Source organism: Sorghum bicolor, chromosome 10 (assembly GCF_000003195.3).
Source record: "Sorghum bicolor cultivar BTx623 chromosome 10, Sorghum_bicolor_NCBIv3, whole genome shotgun sequence".
Taxonomy (NCBI): Eukaryota; Viridiplantae; Streptophyta; class Magnoliopsida; order Poales; family Poaceae; genus Sorghum; species Sorghum bicolor.
The window spans coordinates 59098426-59123042 of record NC_012879.2 but is presented as its reverse complement, the minus strand read 5'-3'; the positions used below and the strand labels follow the sequence as shown (position 1 = coordinate 59123042).

General features: G+C 44.8%; 5 protein-coding genes and 1 long non-coding RNA gene across 6 annotated transcripts; 4 read left to right on the top strand and 2 right to left on the bottom strand.

The window, feature by feature from the left end:
- On the top strand, positions 293 to 2823 carry LOC8065573 (pentatricopeptide repeat-containing protein At4g21705, mitochondrial). Its single transcript, XM_002438917.2, has 2 exons — positions 293 to 654; positions 1415 to 2823. The coding sequence occupies exons 1-2, from the start codon at positions 343 to 345 to the stop codon at positions 2612 to 2614; spliced, it is 1512 nt and encodes a 503-aa protein (XP_002438962.1). The 5' UTR covers positions 293 to 342; the 3' UTR covers positions 2615 to 2823.
- On the bottom strand, positions 2892 to 4443 carry LOC110430857. The gene is made up of 2 exons (XR_002448246.1): positions 3432 to 4443; positions 2892 to 3351 (listed from the first exon to the last, which is right to left on the bottom strand). It is a non-coding gene; the product is annotated as an uncharacterized LOC110430857 (long non-coding RNA).
- Positions 5075 to 8054, top strand: LOC8063833 (DUF724 domain-containing protein 3). The gene is made up of 2 exons (XM_002438916.2): positions 5075 to 7540; positions 7993 to 8054. Exon 1 carries the CDS (start codon positions 5079 to 5081, stop codon positions 7092 to 7094), a length of 2016 nt encoding a protein of 671 aa, XP_002438961.1. The 5' UTR covers positions 5075 to 5078; the 3' UTR covers positions 7095 to 7540; positions 7993 to 8054.
- Positions 8700 to 9856, bottom strand: LOC8065572 (protein MIZU-KUSSEI 1). Its single transcript, XM_002437493.2, has one exon. The coding sequence runs from the start codon at positions 9552 to 9554 to the stop codon at positions 8730 to 8732; it is 825 nt and encodes a 274-aa protein (XP_002437538.1). The 5' UTR covers positions 9555 to 9856; the 3' UTR covers positions 8700 to 8729.
- On the top strand, positions 18452 to 21015 carry LOC8065571 (probable cation transporter HKT9). The gene is made up of 3 exons (XM_002438915.2): positions 18452 to 19983; positions 20088 to 20345; positions 20450 to 21015. Exons 1-3 carry the CDS (start codon positions 18797 to 18799, stop codon positions 20640 to 20642), a joined length of 1638 nt encoding a protein of 545 aa, XP_002438960.1. The 5' UTR covers positions 18452 to 18796; the 3' UTR covers positions 20643 to 21015.
- On the top strand, positions 22291 to 23746 carry LOC8065570 (60S acidic ribosomal protein P3). Its single transcript, XM_002438914.2, has 2 exons — positions 22291 to 22567; positions 23359 to 23746. The coding sequence occupies exons 1-2, from the start codon at positions 22370 to 22372 to the stop codon at positions 23518 to 23520; spliced, it is 360 nt and encodes a 119-aa protein (XP_002438959.1). The 5' UTR covers positions 22291 to 22369; the 3' UTR covers positions 23521 to 23746.

Here is a 24617-nt window from a genome sequence, read left to right as displayed (position 1 = left end):
TTTGAAGTCTCTAGATACATAGTAGTTTTTATTACGTACCATAGATACACAATAAAAATTATGTATTTAGAAAATTCATAATTATTTAAAATTTAGATCAGAGGAAGTAGTAGCATAATAATCAGACCAAAAGCGATGCCGGTATCCATGTTGTACAGAGGATTCAAGGAGAGGGGGCCGACGAGAATTGGGCCGAAAACTGAAATCGCTAGAGCCCAAATCCCATATAAGAGAGGCCCAAACCCCCAGGGGCTACGGCATACTTACGCCAAGTGCAAGTCGGTGCCCGCGGACGCCGAGCCGCCACGGCGCCACCCGCACCCGCCACGCACGCCATTTGCCATGGCCTCGTCCTCTCTCTTCGCCGCGGCGCGCCGCCTGCTCAGCATTGGCCGCCGCGGAGGTCTCCTCCCCGTTCCGCCATCTCGCGCCGTTGCCTCCTCGTCTCGCAGCAACAGAGCCGAGGAGGGAACGCCGCCGGCGCGGCCGCCGACCCTGTGGTCCACGCTGTGCCCGCTGGGCAAACCGGGCACACTCCTCGTGCCGGAGATCGAACTGTGGGCGGCGCGGTCCGGAAAACGCCTCCGACCTTGTGAGCTCCATTTCGTCGTCAAGGATCTGCGCAGGCGCCACCGTCACCGCCAGGCCCTCGAGGTAGATACGGCACTCCTCCATGCCATCTCCCTTTCATTCTCGGTTGCTTGTTGTCACTGTTGCTTGGAAGGTTTTCGATGAAATGATATGGGGGATGGTGTTGTTTATCTTGCCATATTATCTGTCTCTTCGTATTTGCATTTGAGGTGTATGTGTATGATGTAATGCTGCTACAGAAAGAAGGTATATTTCTCTCGATCATGAGGTAATGCAGAAATTTCTAAAATGTGATATGTGACTCATTGCTACGATGCTAATCACGTGAAATAGTTGTTGTGAATACTTTGTTTTTTTTTTGGTGAGAAACATGGATAGGATTGATACAAAGAGGACAAAAAATAGTTGTTGTGAATACTTTGTTCTTTTGTGAGAAACATGGATAGGACGATACAAAGAGGGCAACTTTAGTTATCTCTAGGAATTCAGGAGTTCAAGACTCCAGAGAGATTTTAGCCTGCTTTTCAGTCATAGGTACTACTTATGTGCTTACCCCTATGTGTATCCACAATGCTGATAAACATATACGATTTAGTACAAGCTTGGCCATCATTGCTTCGTAGCACATGATTAATGCTGATAAACATATAGGATTTAGTACAAGCTTGGCCATCATTGCTTGGTAGCACATGATTAGTGAATACATGTCCTCAAGAAGCATATATGTTCAAGGACTTAGCGCTGCAGACTTGGTGTATGCACAGTTTTGTACGAATTCTTGGGGCATCCCTCATTGATCATTATTTTTTTCCACTTTGAACAGGTCTCTGAGTGGATGAATCTCAAGGGTCACGTCAAATTTCTGCCAAAGGATCATGCTGTTCACCTGGATTTAATCGGTCATATTCATGGAGTTGGAGCAGCAGAGACCTACTTCAATAACCTATCTGACAAAGATAAGACAGAGAAACCATATGGTGCACTTCTCTACTGCTACACACGAGAATGCTTGGTTGACAAAGCGTTGGCCCATTTTCAGAAGATGAAAGAGCTGGGTTTCGTGTTCACCCCACTCCCCTACAGCAACCTCATGATCCTCTATGCCAACGTAGAGCAGCATGAGAGGGTCCCTTCAGTGATGGCAGAAATGAAGAGCAATGGGATTGTTCCCAATAATTTCAGCTACAACATATGCATAAATGCTTATGGCACAAGAGCTGACTTTTCTGGCTTGGAGAACACCCTGGAAGAGATGGAATTTGCGTCTCAAGTTGTTGTTGACTGGAGAACCTATGCTGATGTTGCAAGCCACTACATTAAGGGTGACCTAAGGGAAAAGGCATACTCTGCCTTACAGAAAGCAGAGGCAAAAATGGATGAAAAGGATTCGTTTGCCTATAGTCACTTGATTTCCCTGTATGGCCACCTCGGGGACAAATCAGAGATCAAGAGGCTATGGGTGCTGCAAATGTTGAAATGTAAGGGGTGTATCAACAAGGGATACAAGTACATGCTTACAGTGCTTGTGAAGCTTGATGAGATCGCGGAAGCTGAAGACTTGCTGAAAAAGTGGGAGTCCAGCAAAAATGAATTCGACTTCAAAGTTCCAAATATCCTGCTCAAAGGATACTGCCAATGGGGCTTGCTGGACAAGGCTGAGGCCCTGCTTGACGGCTTCTTGAGAAAGGGTAAGAAGCCTTCTGCAACCAGCTGGGCAATTGTGGCAAGTGCCTATGCCGAGAAAGGTGATGTCCCGAGAGCTTATGAGCTGACCAAAAGGGCCCTCTCTATGTGCGTCCCTGATTCTGGCTGGATCCCTGAGCCTTCGATGATTGAGGTGATACTTAAGTATCTTGGAGATGAAGGGGAGGTCAAGGATGTCGAAGCTTTCATTGATCTGCTGAAAGTTGTTGTGCCAATGAATTCTGATATGACCGAGGCTTTGTCAAGGGCTCGTTCGAGAGAAGAAAAGAAGAAAGCTGAAGAGACAACGGAAGCTCCTCGTGAGGATAGCACTGCCTGACCTTGATTGTCAGTGTAATGGTGTTTCAGTACTGCTGTGTATTCATATATATGCAACTCCTAGTAGTAGATTAGTATGTTAATAATAATAGTTAGCTATTCCCCTTCCTTCAATAGTTTGCTGTTTTATCGATTTATTAATAACAGTTATCTTCTCCCCTTGGATAGTTTGCTGTTTGGTTTGCCATTTGATGTCATGTTGACAGCTTCTTCTTATCCAGTTCCGCCATTGGTAATGACAAAGGTACTATCGACGGCCGCAGAATAGGAATCAACAATAAATTATTCTTAGCTTCACCTTCTTTGATTCTCTGATAAAGTGATTCTGGTAGAGAGTAGGATAGAGATCTCCCTACAGCAGACACCGTGACGGCACCATGCATATACAATAATCTGTGGTACTGGAAATCCGAGTACTTGTGGCTCGATCCCACCGACGACCGCGACGAGACACCGGTGGTAAGTTCTCGGCGCCCAACGCAGCCTGCAGGTTTCCTCGGTGAAGCTGGCTAGAGCTCCTCCAGCTCCAATGAGCGCTACTGCTGCTGCTGGGGCCGGGTTGGTGGTGGCGGTGCGCCTGTTGAGCTGTAGTATGTGGGTATATCGCCACAGGAGACGCCGTCGACTCGAAGCTAGAGCACTGTGGAAGCCGCTAGTCTCGATGTAATAACCGAGACTCATAATTTTGATGGGACGAAACTCTTCTCTCATCTAATGAAACTCCTTCATTTAATGACCCTGCAAAGTCAGCAATTTTGCTTATGTGACACCCTATTTTATGTGCATGACACTTTCATTAAACATACATTGAGACTGACCAAATCATCAAATCACAATCCATTTCATCCCAGGGATCCATCTTCACGTGGATTATTACTGGATAGAATTAGCATTAACCATAGATCTAATCCTGTGGTTACTATTCATCTGTGTAACACAAACATCTCCAAGGGACATCAAGGTGGCATTTCGCCATGTACCGGAGATCAATCACAATTCAATAATTTATTCTATTCTTTTCATGTTCAATCTCTGCCGCGTCTTTTTGCACTCGATAAGATTTGCCTCCCAATCCTGAAAAGAGAAAGGGAGACTTTTTTTTTTTGATTGTGGCAAGGTTTTTTTTCCAACAAAAAACAAATTCGAACACACATGAACACGAACTTCAATAAAAAAATAAAATAGTGGAAGATAAAGCAAAGTTAACTCTCCCCCACTACGCAATCCTCTTGCGCCGATAGCGGTTGGCCTGGGCGTCGGTTGGAAGACGACGACGACGACGGTGCCAGGTGGAGCTTGCCGTACTGGGAGGCAGCATGGAGCAGGTCGGCCGCCGCGCCGATGACGCAGCCCGCCCTTGTCCACCTCCAGGTTGTGGTCTTAGAGTGCTAGCCTGGCCGCCTCCACCACGAGCTTCGCGCTCGAGGCAAGGTCGCTGCTGCCCCCACGTGGATGGGTGGTGCTAGGAAGGGCGATGGCGGCCGGAGTCCTTGTCGTCGTAGTAGGAGGCCATTTCGGGTTAGGGTGGATCTGGAGAAAGACAAGCGAACCTCAACGCAGTGGGCTCGCCTACTTGGTGGTGGGCTGGAGGTTGGTTGTGCGGTGGCGGTGCCGGCGCTCCCCCATGCGCTCGCCCCCATGAGCTGGCCGGCGGAGGTCACCCACACGGCGGCAGGCCAAAGCTCTCCTGTGCAGACCTCAGTGGGGAGAGAGATAGGCGCAGGGGGCTGTCATTTGCATTGTGGCTGTTGGAAAATAAAGTTTTTGGGTTGCTGACCCATTTATTATGTAGAACCTAAATCCTGGAATGGGTTATCCTTTTACCTTCTAGTTGTTGGAGTCAGTCTAATTCTCGTTTTCCGACAAGTCAGTCTAAATCTCGTTTTTCGAAAAGTCAAAAGATATTTTTGTTGACCAACTTTATATAAGACGTTATGTACAATTAAATCTTCAATTAAATTTATTATAAAAATATATTTTATGACTTATTATATATTATAAATATTAGTACTTTTAAAATTATATTTAATAAAAATTAAAAATTTATAAATATTAGTATTTTTTAAATTATATTTAGGGGGTGTTTGGGACTGCTCTGCTTTACGTTTTTCAGCTCCGCTCCACGTTTTTTTACCAAACGGTTTCAGCTCCATGCACTCAGTTCGAGGAAAAAAAGGTAGAGTTGTGAGAGCACCTAAAGAGGTACTCTACGAAGTCCAGTTTTTTGTGGAGCTGCTTCACGGCAGAGTTTACGGAGCAGAGTTCGTGGAGCAGTCCCAAACATCCCCTTAGTCAAAATTAAAGGGTTACAATTTTTGGGGATGGAGGTAGTACCGTAGTACTGTACTTGCTAGTCGTCACTTCCAGTAGCTCTTTGCGTTTTTTTACCAGCCCGAGTGCCCCGCCTCTCCCCTTCCCCCACCAAAAAAAAAAAGAAGAAGAAAGAAATCACGCATAGCTCCCCAATGGCCGCCGCCACCGGCGGCCATCGCCGTCGCTGGTCCGGTAAGTACTTGAGCAAGACCTCGTCGCCGGCGCACCTGACCCTGCCCCGTGGCGCGGAGGTCGAGGTTCGCCTCGACGGCGAAGGATTCCACGGCTCCTGGTACGAGGCTACGGTCGTCGACTTCGCGCCCGCGAATGGCCGCCGCGTCCGCGACTACACCACCACATACTCGCACCTCGTCGCCGACGATGGCTGCAGCGCCCTCACGGAGATTATCCCGTTCAGCCAAGTCCGCCCCCGGCCGCCACCCCCGTCGGAGTCGTCGTCCCCGCCGCGCTTCCACCTCTACGACATCGTAGAGGCGTTCCACTACGACGGCTGGTGGACGGGCATCGTCATGTCCACCCTCGACTCCCCCGACCCTGAACCCGGCGCCTCCGCCACCGCCACCGTCACCGTCGGCTTCCCCATCACCCGCGAGACCATCGAGTTCTCGCCCCACCTCGTCCGGCGCCGTCGTGACTACGTCGACGGGCACTGGGTCCTCTCGCGGGCGGCGATGGCTGCCCCCAGCTTCAAGCTCCGGGTCTACAAGGTCGGGGAAAAGGTTGAGGTGGGGAGGCACCGGGACTTCTACGGCTACTCCTGGTACCCTGCCACTGTGGCATGGGTCGTCGACGAGCTCAGCTACGTCGTGGACTACGGGGAGGGGAAGGCCGCGGAGTACGTCCATTGGCAGTTCATCAGACCGGCTTTAGAACATTTCTGCAGGGACAGTGAGAGCGAGTTGCAGCTGGAGCCTGGCAATGAGGTCGAGGCATACTGTAGAGGGGCGTGGTCGCTGGGAGAGGTGGAGAAGGTCATCAGGGGGAAGTGGAAGTATAAGGTCATTGTCGGTAACAAGAAGGAATATTTGCTTGTGACCAAGGTGGTGGAATTGCTTAAGCCCATAAACAATTGGAACAATTGGATTGGGAATCGAAGGAGGATTGTGGCTGCTAAGAGACCATCAGCTAACTTGAGTAGAGTGTCCATGTCTAGAGAAAGTCCAAGGCCACCTGTTGATGTGACATCCAATGGTGATGAACAACACAGTCATGCTCCTGAATCTCCGGCCACCAAAAAGTCAAGGAAAGATCTGAAGCAGCTGGATAGCATATTAGCTGAAGGTTCGGAACATAGCCCACATTGCTCATTGGTGATGGACACTCCTTTGTCTGATCAGAACAGAAATGATCACGTGTGCGCAGATCATTCTGCTAATCAAGTAGCTAAAAGCAACTGCGTTATGGAAACAGCCATCCCATCTCTTGATTATCGGGTCCAAGAGGCTGGTAGGGAAGTGGATCAACAGGCTGGTGGGAAAGTGGATCAACAGGCTGGCGGGGAAGTGGATGAGAGCTCGGGCTTTCTACGTCGTCTTAAGAATGCTAGGAGCTCACAATCCACCATAGACAGTCCTCCATTTAGGAGCCGCTCAGCTTCTGAGAACTTGTTGCCCTCACCACTGGCTGATGGCAAGCCTCTGTTTGTCAAGAGCTCACCTGTGTGGCCTCAAATTGAAGCAATGGATGTGTTTAGTGCGTATCCTCAAAGACCCCATTTCCTTCCACTAAGAGGGTTTTCGCCAACAATGCATGAAGGAATGGCATTAGGTCTGGTGGCTGTATTTTCCGATTTAGTGAGGATTATAAGGAAAGCAAGCATAGACAATAGCATGGAATGGTTCCAGGACAAGTTTAGTATACTCTGTCTTCTGGAGGGACATGGATTTAGTGTCCAATATTTGCATAGCACCCTGACCAAACTGGTCAAAATCAAATCTCAACACACTATTTGTCTTGAAGAAATGGACAAGCTGGATGTAGAGATAGAGGTGGAGATAGCTTCATTAACCCGAATCGGTGCACTGCTCGATGAAAAAGACAGTGTTATAGCTGAGCTCGAGCAGAAACTAAGCAAGTTCAAGGAAGCCTGTGGTGATGCGAAACGGGAGTTTCATAGTGTCTTGGCTGCACTGCCTGGAAGCAGCTAACCTGTTGCATCAGCTTTTGACATCATTTAGGTGCTTCTGACATCTGTTTATGCTTTGGGGTTGTAGGCCTTAGAGACATCTAGGTATTAAAGTGGGTGGGTTAGGGTGAACGTCGAATGATCATTCGCTACCTTTTTGTGTATTCGAAGATGCTCATGATGGCTGACTTAGGTAGCTTGATGAAATTTCGACACTTTATATATTTGTTCAGTTCTCCTGTCTGCCAGACACCTGAGTTTTGTTTTATTCAGGTCACAGTATCGCCGTTGGATCCAGCTTACGTCAGACCCACCAACACCCCTGAATCGTCTTGTTCCTCTTACCCATTAATCTTGTATTTTTTGCTTTTTTTTTGGAGCTGTGCAGCGGATTTTTCTGTGAAAGCCGCTGTCCGCCTGTCCCTGGATCTGATGTTGGAGCTTTGTTGAAGTGTCGGATTGCAACTGGTAATTGATCCCCTTACCTGATGTCTGTTTGATTTGCTCTGATTTCCCGTTGTGGGAGGGGGCTTGGGCTAGAGGATATTCTCTGGCAGATTGTTGTAGATTTTCTTGCTCTATTTTGGAGATCTTTAGTTCACATCTGTTCCACCTGCTTAGTCTTGTAGATCCTATCGCTAATGTGGGTTTTGTTTGCGGGACTGATCCAAGCCTGGAGCTAGAATTTGATTGCGCTTCTCGTCTATGTGTGATTGATTGTTTCTGTGCTGGGTGCTCTCCTTGCATGTGACTTCCTGCATTCCTCATCCAATTTTCGCTTTCAGTTGAATCTCCCTCATTTGGGGTTGATTTTCAGGAATTGTGCAATTGTCCATGGGGTGTTTCATCTTTCTTTCTTCTTTTTTGGGTATTTTTGGGCCTTGTAATCACAGCAATTTTCTCTTCTGATGATTTGCTAGGATGGAGGCCGCTATCTGTCAATTAGGTACTGCTACTAGTGGCTCTACCATAGGAAAGCATTCGCCTAATTGCCTTCATGGGGATATTGATTCTTTAGTTAGCAAGCAGTTTGGACTGCAATCCTGTTTCTTTTTTCAGTCTTCTTTGATTGTTACATTGTCTTTGTTTCTCTGTAAATTTTGACTCTCCACCTCTACTAAAATGAAAAGGCAGATCACCTGCTGTTTATGCTAAAAAAAATGCCTTCATCGGTTTGTGCAAGCTATGTGGCAGACGAAATCCAATATTTGACTGATTTCAGAAATTCAGATGATAAATGGGTTCTGTGCATCAACCAACAATTGTCATCTGAAATTGAAATGTAATCTCTGTTGCAATTTCAGACTGCTTGCATCAGATGCACCTGGCCACATCCATCATCAGTAGGCTGTGATAGCTCTGTACAAATGTTAGGAGCAAACTTCTGTTAAAGAAAAACTGTTATGAGCAGACTGTTGGTATGTGTAGCCTGCCACAATGCCAGTGTAGGTAGAGCCTGGCAGACAGCCTATACATAACATTATCATGTGTTTGTAATCAGAGTATGTACTGCATGATGGCATGCTGATTTTGATTTACGACTATATATTTAGAGCAGGTATTAACAGCTGCACGAACTATTATTATATATACATATACATGTGTGACTGTAATGAAAGTCCGTGATGCATACATAGACATGTATTAGTTGGTGATCTCAGTCACCCCTGGTCCGCAGCAAGAAGACGCTGAGCTCTTGAGGTGGGCTGCCGCCGGCGGCGCCGCCGGGGCTGATGAGGTGGTAGGACACGGCGTCCTTGGAGCCCACGACCCTCTCGTACGTCGCCCGCATGTACAGCACCTCCCCGGCGCCGTCCTGCTGCGTGTTTCCATCACCGTTGGGCCCGGCTTCCAGCGCCACCGCGGGCGGGAGCGCGCCGACGCCGGTCGTCATGGTCCGCATGCTCTCCAGCACGCGGCGGTCCCAGTCCGTCGGCCGCCGCCGCACGGCGTGTCCCACGTCGCGCCCGTTGCAGGACGCCTTCCACAAGTTCCTGCTCTCGCCGCCGCCGCCGCCGTGGCCGCTGCCGGTGCCGGTGCCGGTGCCGGTGCCGCGGTGGCACTCGAGAGCGATGCGGAGGAGGCCGGAGCCCATCTCGGTGGCGAGGGACTGCATAGGCACGGAGAGCTCGAAGAGGAACGGCGGCGGCACCGCGGCGTCGCGCTGCACGCAGAAGGTGACGCGCCCCGCGCGGCGGCCGAAGATGGTGCCCACGATGACGGTGCAGTGCTCGCCGCCGTCCTTCTGCTTCTCCTTCTTGGCGATGACCGACGCCGCCGGGTCGATGATGCTCTCCGAGTTGCTCTGCTCCGCCGACGGCTGCTGCTGCTTCTGCTGGCGTTCCGGGAAGGAGAAGCTCAGGCGGTTATTCCTGGCGGCGTCGCTTGACGGCTGCTGCTTGCCGGAGGGCACGCAGGCGCTAAAGATCGGCGCCATGCACAGGTAGTTGGATGCCTCCGACTTGTTCTTCTTCTTCTTCATGCTGAACCGATGAATTCAATTCTGCCGCCACAAACTAAGCGATTGCAAGATTTCTAGCACTAGCAGCAGTTTGCTGTTGGTAAATATATCTTGTTCTTCACATATGTATAGGCAGGCTCCATGGCAGGGTCTATATATATACGGATGAGCAGGGAGTAGCTGTTTCTCATGCGGCGTCACGTACGTGACAAATGACAAAAATTGTGACTTGTTTTCTCAGTCTAGCTATGCAACTATTTATGCTGCCAAATTTACTATAAGCCGATTTGGCCTTTGGATGAAACGGGGCGGAGCTATGCTTTCTATGCGCCTTGTTCGTCGTGTTTACCGAGCAGCTCAAGTAAACAAAACGCATAAGTATTAGCTAGTCGACTGAAATGGAGTTTTTGTTTATGAAAAAAATGCCGTGTTTTCGATAGACATTAAAACTAGCCCACACTATCCATTGACCAAATTCTGCAATCAGAAGAGTCATCGCCGGCCGGCTCGCTCTGGCGGATGTTTACCAAAACCTGTTCATAGGTCTCGTCTCGTTCTAGCTAGCTTGTTAAGATAACGAGCTTGTTAAGATAACGAGCGGGTTCGGCTCGGTTTATTAACGAGCCAAAAAATATAATATTTATATTTACCTAAAGTTTGAAAATAATAATAATACAAAAGTAACACATCCAACAGTTTTAAATCAAACAAAATATTAATGTATGCTAATATATATACAAGTGTCCCAATTTATAAGTCATTTCAATAATTTTGGAGAGTCAAAAACATGTTAAGTTTGACCATACATTCATTATAATTTGAGATGGAGAAAGTACTATAGTATTACACCATACATCCATGGTCCATACTCCATATCATACATAATGCATCCATAAGTATCCATACATCCATTAAGGCCTTGTTTAGTTCCCAAAATTTTTCAAGATTCCCCATCACATCGAATCTTACGGCACATACATGAAGCATTAAATATAGACGAAAACAAAAACTAATTACGTTGTTTATCTGTAAATCACGAGACGAATTTTTTGATCCTAGTTAGTCTATGATTGGATAATATTTACCACAAACAAACGAAAGTGCTACAGTGGCGAAATCCAAAATTTTTCCCAAACTAAACAAGGCCTAAAAACAAATCGATAAAGTCATAATAATCTCAACTTTATAGTATCTAGACCCGTCATCAACCAATTGTAAAGTGAAAGATATGAAGTAATACAAAACTAGTATAAGTTATGCTTCTTTTTTTCCCCTGGAAACATGGCTCGTTTGACTCGCGAGCGGCTTGCAAGCTAGCTCCTTGTAACATCCCAAAAATTCGCATTCAAAAATCACTCGCATTAAAAATTATTTTCAAAATATATTTCAGAAACTATAAAATAATTTGAGCTCTATAGTATCTCCATCTAATCCATCCATATTTATTTTTCGCGCACAAATAATAGCAAGTACCAGCAAGCTTACATGCGAGAAAACATAGCAGTGCACCTACACGAATATATATCTCATGCATGCATGCAGGACATGCCACCGACCATTTGCATGCACCTGCATGCAAGGATACGGTGATTAGGCACCGTCCATTTGCATGCAACGTGCATGCAAATGGGACATCGTCCTTTGCATGAAAATTAGGCACCGTCCACCGTCCTGTCGTCCTGTGTAGCCATGCACTACAGTAGCAATTCTAATGGCCACGAGCTGAGCACTCTGGCCTATAAAAAGGCACTCTCGGGTGCTCACTCTCACCACCCGAGAAACACGTTCACTCACTTGCTCACTCGCTCTCACTTCGCGTATACCGTATACGGCCATACGCACAAGCCGAGCTCGACTGTCGTCGCAAGACGAGGTGAGCAGCTCATGAGCATCTCCTTACTCTTCTCTGTCTTTCTGTAGTATTTTTCTGTATTTTTCCTTATATTTGTCTGTACCGATTCACTGCTAAGAACTTCACGAATAGAACCATGACATACAGAAGAGCTCTAATGACCCCCTGCTAATTTCTCTCTAACCATGCATGTGTGGGCCAAGCATTAACTCCAAATAGTACATGCATGCATGCAACATGCACTACCAGCCAAAATTCATCTCGTGAAGCATGTATTTCTTAATCATCGTTAGCCTTTTTCGCATGATTAAAGTCCGGCCATTTCACAAATGCCACATGCTAACTCTGATTTTAATAATTCTTTTTCCTAAATTCATCTAAAATCATGATCTACCTCCCATATTAATTTCATGATTTTTGGAGCTCATTTGAATTTATATGATTATTTATCTGTGCCTGTTGTCTGTGTCGTTCGTCACGTATTTTAGCTGACGGAGTGAACGAGCCGGAAAACGAGAACGTTGGAGACGAGTACCGCGAGTTTGACGCCGAGGACTCGGACTGTCAGCAAGAGTTTGCTGAGGACGCCGACGGAGGCAAGTCCAACCGATCCCCTTTGATGCATATTGATCCTATTTTTAAACACAACCCGTAGAAGCCGTTTTAAATATTGCATGTACGATATATGTACGAAGTATTTTCGCTGCTTAGATAAAACCTGTTGAATAGCCATCCTTGAATTGATATTACCCGGTAATTGTCTTGTTCGAACCTAGGAACAAATAATATGCTATGACAGAAATATTATTATTTAGTATGCTTAAGACTTGTTACTCATCCTGGATACTCATCGCTATATTTTTCAAATATAATGATTTTAAAAGTAAAAGGTGTGAGTGGTGAAAATAAATTGTGGGTATTGTGAAATGGTTAATGAACAAGTTATAGATGTGATTTCTATGGAGATGGGGCGGATGGGATCTCTTTTGGGGATGCCCTGGTGTTGTGGCTTATACCTTGCGGGGTTAAGCGTGAAGATATCCGCCTTGTCTCGATTAAGGACTGAGTTGATGATTCATCTTGCCTAACTCATTTATCGTACAACCACTCGCCTTGCATGGGAAAGGCTTAGTCTAAATCCCTCTAGTTAGTATGGCAATCACCTGGAGGCAGGTGTGCAACGGGACACTAAGTGATGTATGTGAAATTGTGGAATTGTATGAAAAGAGCTTTGTGAATTATTGTGGTATCATGAGATGTGGCCTTAGTGTTCCCGTGGTGAGCGCCATTACTTAGCTATGGAGGGTAATGACTTTGATGGATCTGTGCTTGCACGACGGTGTAAGTTATGGTATCCTACTTGTGGGAAAAGTGTACAACCTCTGCAGAGTGTAAATCTATCTGGATAGCCGTGTCCGCGGTCTCGGACGGGTTATGGTTCGGTTTCAACAACTAGATGGATTGGGATGAGTGAAAACATGAGAGTGAGTGTGATTTTGGAAATAAATGGTTGACTGTCATTGTGTTGTGGGAACAAAGGTTCAACAACACTTAAAATTGTGATCAAACCCCTATTTTTAGAAATACTATCATATGTGGAAAAAGAGTTCTTTTACAACAGTATTTGTGAAATGAAACCTTGCATGTGTAAAAAGATAGCTTTATGCAAATAAAACCAAGCCTCATCCTTGATTTATCCATATGCATATATATTGTTATCCCCTTCCGTAGGGTAAGGTTGGATTTGCTGAGTACTTTGTACTCACCCTTGCTTTATTAAACAGAGGAAGATCCGGACTTCGATCCCGAAGTGGCGTTCGAGTAAGGTCGTGTCTGCACCCAACTAAGCCTGTGGCATTGGGACTCGTCAGATGTTCGATGGCGATATCGTTTGTTTCTGGGTCCTTTGGACCGGTGTTGTATTTTGGTGTCTTATTATTATAGCGTGTCTTCCTTGTCCACGCTTTCCAAGACTACTGCGCTGAAACTTATCTGATGTAATAAATGTGTTACTAGCCTCCTGGGACTAGTATTGTATCACATTTGAGTTCCTGGTTTACCAGGGGCGCTTCACTCCTATAGGTAACGAGCTAAAATCTTGGTTCGCCTCGCGAATTAATGAGTTTCGAGTTTTTCATCAAGCCTTGCCTGTTTCCATCAGGCTTTAAATCAAAATGGATTTATATTATTAGTACTAAAAACAGTATCAAACTATACTCATAGTACTGTTTGTCTCGATGTTATGTTACTCGTGCCACTATTGTCAAACTAGTCCTTGTTTCTCTATAGAGAGCTCGACAATAATGTTTCTAAATTTTCACCTTCTGTTTTAGGTATCTGCCATCATACAACGTTTGCGACACCAAACGGAGGTGATCAAACCAATGACGATAAAGTGCATGGGATCCCAAAACCAGGATCTTAGGTGCAGAATTTGGCATTTTCGTCGTATTTTTGCATCCGCTTATACAACTCGGCAGGATGGAGGGGATACAATACAATGCAACCAACCAAATACACGTACGATAAAGATATGATGTTAATCTGAGGTCAACAGGACAACAAACAGGTGTTTTTCTCCGCATGCGCTCAATGTAATGTTCTTCCATATATTGTTGCTAGTGTCCTCTTGGCTCTTGCGCAAAATACAGTGCAGCTCAGGTTTTAACACCTGCAGATCACGCTACCGTAGTCCGTAGAACTGACCATGCAACAAGCCAACGACAGCTTGACCCGGAGAGCTAGCGTCTGCTATGATAGTCGTGGAGTGATGAAGGGAAGTCGATGCGAGCCTGGTCATGCTGCTTCATTATGAAGGCTCGAACAGAGGTCAGAGCATTCAGCATGCAGCGGCCCAGGTAAATCCTGTCCTGGAATGGGATTAATTAAAACACACCAACGATGAGCAAGATCGCTAGCTTGAAAGGTCAACGATATTACCCTCTCCATCATAATAAATTATAAGTCATTCCAAGGCCTTATTTAGTTTCCAAAAAAATTGCAAATTTTTTAGATTTTCCATCACATCGAATCTTGCGGCACATGCATGGAGCATTACATATAGATAAAAGAAATAACTAATTACACAGTTTACCTATAATTTGCAAGACGAATCTTTTGAGTCTAATTAGTCTATGATTGAACAATATTTATCAAATACAAACGAAAATGCTATAGTGCCTATTTTGCAAAAAAAAAATTGAAACTAAACAAGGCCCAAGAATCTTGGAGAATTAAAATGTCTCAAGTTTGACCAAATTTATATAATAAAATAATAACATTTAGTATTATTAGATTTTTATTAATTATATTTTCATAATATATCTATTTGATATCATAAGTCTTTGTAATTTTTTCTATAGTTTTGATTAAACTTTAAATATTTTAACTCTCTAAATTTTTTAGAATGACTTATAATTTGGGATGAAGGGAGTACGAGGATATCTGTATCCCTCGTTACTGTGCACCGTGAAAGTTCAGGTTTGACATAGCAACATGCCAACATGTTTAAAAAAAAGTGCTCCTTAACGTTCCACAAAAGCAATGAAAAATATTTTCTTTTTAGTGAGTCAAAACTTTTCTAGTTTTGACCACATTTATAGAGTACATCATCTATAAGATCGATTTGGTTTTATTAAGGACCTATTTGGTACAATTCATAATAGCTTCATAGCTGTTGTAAGATGTTTTTTTTGCCAAACAATATTTTTCAAAATAGTTTCATGGGTGAAGTTATTTTTTTCGTTAGGATGAAGCTGAAAAGAGTAGTTTATCCTAACTTTTTCTCTCATTTCTTTCTTTCTTCTATGCATAAAGCTGTTGGCTGTTGGTGAAGTTGTTTTGTCAAACAACTTTTTCAAAACAATTAAACTTCACTTAGAAAGTTGCCCATGAAATTCTTTTCTTAAAAAACAACTTCATTAGCGAAGTTGAGCTGTGCCAAACAGGGTCTAAATTCTCCGTGAAATACGGTATTAATTTGACTTAGAGATGTTTAAAAAATAAGACTAAACTAGGATGAACTAGAAATCTTCCTTAGAAATAAACATGACACCTTTCGAATTGAAGATGACATAAATCTACTCCTAGGTAGTTAGATTGTGAGTACGCCTCTCATCCCAGCCACATGAGTTCGTGTCGCTTCCAACTTAGATTTTCTTTTTTCGATGCTATTTTTTTTCCCTAAATACTATAAAGTTATCATCAGATATGAAAGCCCAATATCGGCTTAGCCAAAAAGACCTATTGGGCTACTTGTTATCGACTCCATGGAGTAAGCTGCATGGCATTTGAAGCCCCTTTCATGTGTGTGAGTGTATCACCTCAAATCTTACTATTATTACTACTAGTTAGTTAGAGGCCTATAACCTCTCATAAAAAGTTAGAGGCTTGCTCATATATGTGTTAAAGAAATCTCATATTATGACCAAAATTAGGAAATTCTAGCGAAAATAAAATGTGTTAATTCTTGTTTTTAATAAATATAAAATGAGAGGTGAAAATAAAATGTACAATGAGCATAAAAAGTTTTAACTTTTGTTTAGGCTACAACTTTATAGCAAGTAATAATATCAAAATTTGAAAGTTGAAACCTACGTTCAAGACTTTACAAGGCATGATCTGCAACAAAATTCACCATATCATAAATTAAGATCTTAACTAAATTTATTAAAGACAGATAATGTGCCATGCAAAGTGGAAAAAACTATATATAGACATGTATGGAAAATGTATATAGTAATTGATAAGTTTATCATAAATAGATAGAGGAGTTTGCTTGAGATGAAATTAAGGCGGTATTTAGTAGGGCTCCCTAGCATAATGTTCGACAAGGCTCAGCCGGGGAGGAACCCTACAAAACAGGTTATGTCACATCATATGTTTGAATGTCAATTAGGAGGACCAAACATAAGCTAACTATAAAATTAATTGCATAAGCTATGACTAATTACGAGACAAATTTATTAAGTCTAATTAATCTATGATTAGCATATTTTACTATAGCATCATATGGATAAGTCATGGATTAATTAGGTTTAATATGTTCGTCTTATGAATTAGTCTTCGTTTATGTAATTGGTTTTGTGATTAGTCTATATTTAATAATCCTAATTACTATACAACAGTGACTAAACTTTAGTCACGTGGAAACAAACACCCTGCACCTCATTGCAGCTGGTAGCAAAAGCTGCAGCCCGCAACACCTAGGGGCTATTTAGTTCCCGAAAAAAAATGTAAAATGCTAATGTAACACTTTTATTTGTATTTGATAATTATTATTTAATTATCAACTAACTAGACTCAAAAAAATCGTCTATCTTAAATTACATCGAACTATACAATTAGTTAATTTTTTATTTATATTTAATGTTTCATGCATGTGTCGTAAGATTCGATGTGACGGATAATCTTAAATACTTTGCAAAAAAAATTCAAGAAGTAAGCAGAGCCCTACTTTAAGGCTATGAATGCGCCTAGATACTACACAATACTCCCTCCGTCCACGAAAGAATCAATTCCTAAAATCTGTGTCAGTCAATTTTTTTTCAATTTTACTAACTTTATGGAAAAGAGTAATAACATCTATAACATAAAATGGCATCATATGAAAATATATTCTATGGTGAATCTAATGATACTAATTTGATACCATAAACCTTTAGAAATTTGGTCAAAGTTTAAAAAGTTTGACTTAAGACAACTCTAAAAATTGATTCTTTCGTGGACTGAGAGAGTATCTACATGTCTATTGTGTTAAGATAATTAACAAACAAAGAGAATGCAATATAGGTATTTTTTAGTCATAGGTATTTAACATGAACATATGTAATGTTTATGCTCCCCTCATTCCAAATTATAAAATATTTTGTTTTTTGTAAATACATTGTTTTTAACTCTATATTTAGTGATGTCTAGTGTATATTAATCATCAAAAGCTACACATGTAAAAGACAAAATATCTTATACTTGGAATGGAGGTAGTTCTAAAGAAAACATTCTTTTTTTTGTGTGTGTGTGGGGGGGGGGAGTATCTCTTAGTAAGATTCTAGTCTACACAAAAGAGCACGGCAGTAGTACTAGCAAAATAGTTTTTTTCAATCCACTAGCCTTAATATATTCATAGCTCCACCTCAAAAGAAATTAATAGAGCTACACCTTGCCTAACTGTAAGTTGGCAGTCGCGCGCAATTACTAGGCGTCGCCTGGTGTACCATTGTTGGCAAGGAACCGAGGCTGTCCACGGGTGCCCTGCTCATGTCCCTTGGGAGCATGGCATCCACCACAGCTACGAATCATTTCCTGAGTTCCTGGCCATGAATCTGATCTCGCATCGCATGCAGCTTCTCATACTCCCACTCCCACCGCAGCATGCAGCAGCAATCGCTGCCGCCGTCAGGTCACCATCGACGCAAGACGTGTTCAAAGGCAACGGCGGCGTTTGTTCTGACGCCAAATGCATGCAGAGGACTTGCCTCGCATATGACACCAAGTGGAGGCACTGAATCAAATCAATTCCTCCATCTCCATCATTGCTGCCTTGGCTGATTTATTGTGAAAGAAAAATACCTCTGAATCTGGTAGATTCAGCTAATAAGCCCAAGCGAACAAGCTTCCTCTTCGAACCCGTGTCCATGGAGATGCAGATGATTGGTCCTGCTCCTGCAGCAGCGCGCGTCTCTCCGGCAGCCTCGCTATCACAAAGCAATGGCCGGTCTCTGCCTCTCTGAAGTGGCCACCGTTTCATTTGCTGGCGATCTCGACGCCGCCGGCGTATCATATCAGTATCACTCGCCGGAAGCTTTCAGTTACTACTAGTGGCTGGGGTTGGCCTGCCTCTAGGAGCAGCCGGCTGCCACCCCTGCCTTTCCGTTTTGCCTGATCTGGCCGTGGTTGCCCTCGGCGCCATGGCAGACGGTTGGGCAAAGAGAGGCTCACCATTCACCACGCACGCATGTGCACAAGGCTCTGAACTCTAAACTGAATTTTCTCCAGCCTTCTCTGTGCTGTGCGTAGTAGTTTCGCGCGTGTGTATTCAGTCATCTCATCTCACTCACGGCCGGCGTGCTCCATCTGCAGGCGCGCATGCCATTAAGTTCTGAAAGCTGCCTGATGAGCCATGCTACTACACTTGCATTGCACACATGTCGTCCTCCACACCACTAATCTCTCTAAAGCCAATGCCATGGGCTGGCTGAAACAGTTACTTGCATTTCCATATGATCACTGCTCTGTCAAGCTAAGTTGTATATATAGTTATATTATATACACCCATTGAGATCTCAGTAATCACTTGTACTAGGTTCCATATGTATTAGTACCAGTAAAAGTAAGTAGTTTTCCATTGAAACAAGAGCTAGCTAGATCATCAGGCACTGGTCATTGCCCTCTCTAGCTACCACCACCATCTCCAATGCCTATTCGGTTCCATGTCTTGGCCAGCGCCGCGAGACACGCCGTCAGCTCATCGGTGCTCGTCTGCCGGCTCATCGCCTACCACCTCACCCCACTGCTGCTCCACCTGACCTACTTCCTCGCCGTCGACCTGCTCGGCTTCCTCGCCTTGGTCCTCCTCAAGCCAAGCAACCCCGGGTACCGTCCGCGCTACATCGACGTGTTCTTCATGTCGACGTCCGCGGTCACCGTCACCGGACTAGCCACCGTCGAGATGGAGGACCTCTCCAGCGCCCAGCTCGTCGTCCTCACCCTCCTCATGCTCCTCGGCAGCGAGATGTTCGTCTCCTTGCTCGGTCTCGTCCTCGAGTCGTCGCGCAACCGACGACAGCAGCAGCGCGACCATCAAGATCACGACAGCAGGGTCATGGCGGCGGCCGCCGTCCGCGACGAGCCGGATCTCGAGGAGGCGAATGGTCCGGCAGCAGCTCCGTCTGCGGATTCGTCCGGCGATGGTGGTGATCGCAATCGCAAGGAGAGCTCCCGCGACGTCAGAAGTTTAGCGCTTGTGGTGTCGGCCTACATGGCCGCGATCCTCGTCGTCGGCTCCGTGCTGGTGTTCGCGTACGTCGCCACCGTCCCGACCGCGCGCGACGTGCTGGCGAGGAAGCGCCTCAGCGCCGCGCTCTTCTCGGTGTTCGCCACCGTCTCTTCCTTCACCAACGGCGGCCTGCTCCCGACAAACGAGAGCATGGCGGTGTTCGCCCCGAACCGTGGTCTGCTCCTGCTGCTCGCGGCACAGATCCTCGCCGGCAGCACGCTGCTGCCGGTGTTCCTCAGGCTGGTGGTGAGCGCCACGAGAGGGCTGGCGAGGGCGTTGTCCTTGTTCACCGGGCGAGGAGGGTCCGTCGAGGAGCTCGTGCCCATGGACATGGAGAAGAGCGCCGCGGCGGCGGGGTTCGGCCACCTGCTGCCGTCAGGTTCGCGGGCGGCGTCCCTCGCCGCCACGGTGGTCGCCGTCGCGACCGCCGCCGCGGCTCTCCTCTGCTGCCTGAACTGGAACTCCGCGGTGTTCGCGGGGCTCACCACCGGAGAGAAGCTCACCAACGCGGTGTTCATGGCCGTGAACGTGCGGCAAGCCGGGGAGAACTCCGTCGACTGCTCCCTCGTCGCGCCGGCCGTGCTGGTGCTGTTCCTCGCCATGACGTACGTCAGTCACGATGCTCCTCCGCGCGAAATTGAAGCATACTACGCAACAATATGTTGTTCGATCATTGACAGATTTTGGCATGCCGACCGACGATTTTCAGGTGCATCCCGGCGTCGGCGACATTGTTGTCGGTGCAGGACGACGGCGGCGAAAAGACAAGGAGCGGCGCCGGAGAACCGGAACGCAAGGATGGAGCCGAGAAGAAGAGGAGGAGGAGACTGTCGCTGAACAGCATGCTGCTGTCACCGCTGGCCTGCAACGCCGCGGCGGTAATGCTCGCCTGCATCACCGAGAGGCGATCGATCGCCGGCGACCCGCTCAACTTCTCCACGTTCAACGTGATCTTCGAGGTGATCAGGTGAGGTGCACACATGCACGATCGACGAACATCACAGTTCACAAACCATCTCATCAGAAGCTTCGTTCTCTGAAACTGACATATGGATTCCTGCATGTGTGCAGTGCTTATGGAAACGTGGGGTTGTCCACTGGCTACAGCTGCTCGAGGCTGCCGCCGCCGCCGGCGACCACCGCCTGCCATGACAAGCCATACAGCTTCTCCGGGTGGTGGAGCGACCAGGGGAAACTGCTCCTTGTTCTCCTCATGCTCTACGGGAGGCTCAAGGGCTTCCATGGACAGCGACGCAGGAGGTGAACTTTATTTGGTGATCGATGACCGATGATGAAGGCCAATGCCGGGATTGGTCGGGGATCAAACTTGAAATTCTTCAAGATTCCATGGGCGATAAGAATGAAATTTCAGAGTGAAATGCGATTGGAAGAAGGATACACACTCCGTGGAGAAATATATATAGAATATAGATTGTAAGTTTTTCTAGAGGTCATAGATAGGGTACTTCTTTTTTGAATAGAGATTATGCTGTTCTCAATTTTGAGGACAACAATAGGAATTAGGAAAAAAGTCTATTTGACCCCTCAACTTTCACGGTCATCTGATTTCTCTTCTTCATCTACAAAACTAGATTTTTGTCATCCTAAACTTTTATATAAACCGTTTGTTTGGTCAATTTGGCACATGTCAGTCGTCCTATGTGGCGCCATGATAACCATGAGCGGGTTAATTCGAACTAATTGATGGTTGGTGGGTTTGCATATCAGACTATAAAATATTTTCCTCAAATAAATACACAAATATTTTTCCATAGAAAAGTTAAAATCCTAAACTTGTAAAATCGGGTTTAATCATAGAAAAATATTTTAGCATAATTTTCCTAAAATCATGATGTATCTTATAGTGACTAACTTGGAACACTTTGAGTCTTATATGTACCCATGTCCCATTTTGTTGTTTATTTACCGGTAGATGCCCTTACTATCTATTACAGTTAGTCTACATTGAAGACTCGAACTTTATAAAGGTTCAAATGACTTTGGCGACAACACAATTTCCATGTAACTATAGCATACTTGATTCTATATATGATCATCTTAGTATGAAAAAGTATGGAGGGTGAAGTGTGGATAACAAGACCCACAAGTATATCAATGAAAAGAACAAAGTAATGCACAACAATTTCATGAAAACTAGAGTATGTGTCACACTGGCCTTTTTATGTGTTCTGGGTGGCCAAAGTTGACTAATTATAGATAACAAGAGCATATACTAGAAAATAAACACAAAAAGGGTCATAGAAGATTCAAATATGTCCAACATAAGTACCATAAGATGGAGCATGATTTTAGCAAACTATGAAAGTGGTTCCATGATTTACACATTTTTTTCCATGTGAGAAAAAAATTCTAGGTATTTTTCAAAAAAACATTTGTAGGACAATGTAATCCTCTCCCCCTAGTACATCTAAAGGCGCGGTATGTAAACTCTATTTCTCTTTAATACAAATGATACATAAATCTTTTATATATTCGAGATAAAAATCACAATCATAATTACCCTAAAAATATCAACAAAGTCCAATTTACCCCTTCTGCATGATGCTCGTTGTGATGCACATCAAATAAAAACTGATGTCCAAAACCACTCGGGTGCAAAAATATGATTTTAAAAGTTAAGGAAGGATAAATCTGTTCTTTCTAGGGGAGATAAAATCTGGTTTTATAAATGAGGGGAGAAATCGCACGACCTAAAAGTTGACGGGTCAAAAGGGTTTCCTCCTACAAATTTTGGACCTTTTGTGTTTCCTTGATGTTGGACCAAGTGTTAAACTCATTAAGCCCAAATAATCTTGGTCCGGCCCACCCACGCGGACCCGACCCAAAACGGTTCACGGGCTCTTCCCGCGCCAGCACGGGCCCAAGAAACCACTACATAAACCCACCCAGCGCTAGGGTTTCGTCCCAGCAGCCCCCCAAATCCCCAAAGCCGCCTCCTCCCTCGCCGCCGCGCTCGCAGGAACCAGCGACATGGGCGTCTACACCTTCGTGTGCCGCAACACCGGCGGCGAGTGGACTGCCAAGCAGCACTCCGGCGAGCTCGAGGCCTCCGCCGCCACCCCCTACGCGCTGCAGCGCGCCCTCGTCGCTGCTGCATCCGCGGCCGACTCCGCCTCCGGCGTCCAGTCGTCCTTCTCCATGGTCACCCCCACCTCCGCCGTCTTCCAGGTCTGCTCGTCGACGCCGCCCTCCCGACCCCCTGGATCTAACGTTTATACTATATACTGTATATTGATGGTAGATGTAGATGCCAAGGTGTCTGTATTCGTTAGCGATTTGGTACTGTTTGGATCGATCAATCGATCACACTTGGTGATCGCGCCTGTATAACAATAGGGTTGTTGGTTCATATTATCGGCTAGAGACCTGATGTTGTTTACCAAAGCAGCTTAATGTTGGCCTGTTGATGATTTATTTGTCTTATATTGGTATAAAAGGTATATAAAACTATAGATTAAAGTGTTTTCTTCTGACCATTAGAATTCTGAGCTGTCGCTGATCTGCAGAATTGAAGGTCCTTCCTCATTTATTTGCATGTATTATGTTACCCACTATCCATATACTTCCGTGTTGTTACTCTGTTTAGCTGCTACTGATTGCTAAAAATTAGCAAAACTAGCCTGAGTTTTGATGTAACAAACTGGTATGCTTGAAACCTGTGTGTTCTGTCTGATTGTAAGTAACATCGTGTATGTTCTAGGATTTACCAAACCTGTGTGGCTGTGTCTGTATGTGGTAGCCTGGTAGGATAGGTACTGTTGCTAGCAGTATAGTTTCTTGATTTATAATTGCTTGACACTAGTTTCAGTGTTACCTGTCTGTTTTTTAAATGAAGAAACCATTGAACGTGGTAGTAATGTTGTTGATGATTAAATACCTTTGCTTTCTATGTTTGCTTGAATCATATCTGTACTTTTGTCTATATTAACATCCTGATGTTCAATACTTATCTTGTGCAGGTGATCGTTGGTGCTGTTGGTGGTGGTGCAATGATGGTTAGCGGCGGTGGCGGTGCTGCCGCCGCATCAGGTGGCGCTGCAGCTGAGGCTCCCAAGGAGGAGAAGAAGGAAGAGGAGAAGGAAGAGAGCGACGACGACATGGGATTCTCCCTGTTTGATTAGAGCTCTGTCACTGTCATTTGGCTCCCATAAGTGGTGGTTTGATCCTATCGCGGTAGTTAATTTTGCTGTCCTGTGAACGTGAAGAACTCTTGGTAATTGTTACAAGCGACCTGTTCCAGTTTATGTGAGAATTTGATATGTTCTGTTTGGAATCAAATATTGTCCTTACCAAGCGGCCTGAATCGGCATTGTTCTGAGCTTCAATTTGTGTGCATGGAACTGTCTACACTATCATGTTAACCTTAGTTTGTTGCAGAGCAATTGCATCTTTGTTTATGTTGGGTGTACATTTTGTATGAGGGGCAGTGACCCCAGAGGCTGTTTGTGTTTGGATCGTGGCGGGGGCTGTTTCGATCGTGCGCCCCTCACGCAGGAGATTGCAAGAGCCCCACAGGCCGCAGAGCTTGCAAGAGACTTGTTTGATTGAAATTAGAACAGAAATCTGTACGACTTGAATTAGGCTCCCTTTGGTCTTGTGAAAATGATTCTTGTGAAGTTCCAGCATTCCAAATAATGTCTATATTCAATTTCACTAATTCGGTCTGACAATTATATTCTGTTAAAAAAATATCAATTATGTGATACAAGATATTGTCAAATAAAAAAATTTAATAAATTGTTTCTGTTTGCTGGTCTGAAAAGTCATGAGTGCAATTACCGTTGACTGATTTATTGTGAGAGGTCTTAAAAGCCTTGTTTAGTTCACCTGTAAATCACGAATATTTTGATCCTAGTTAGTCCATAATTGGACTATATTTACGACAGTAGCGAAATTCAGTCTATTCGCATCTAGGCCTTGTTTAGTTCCAAAATATTTTGCAAAATCGACACGGTAGCTTTTTCGTTTGTATTTGACAAATATTATCAAATCATAGACTAACTAGGTTTAAAAGATTCGTCTCGTCAATTTCGACCAAACTGTGTAATTAGTTTTTATTTTTTATCTATATTTAATACTTCATACATGTGTCTAAAAATTCGATGTAACGGAGAATCTGAAAATTTTTGCAAAATAGGCCCTAAACAAGGCCTAACTTACGCGGTTTGAACACGTACTTAAGTTGTACATAGGCCTGCTCTACACGTAACTTACGGGG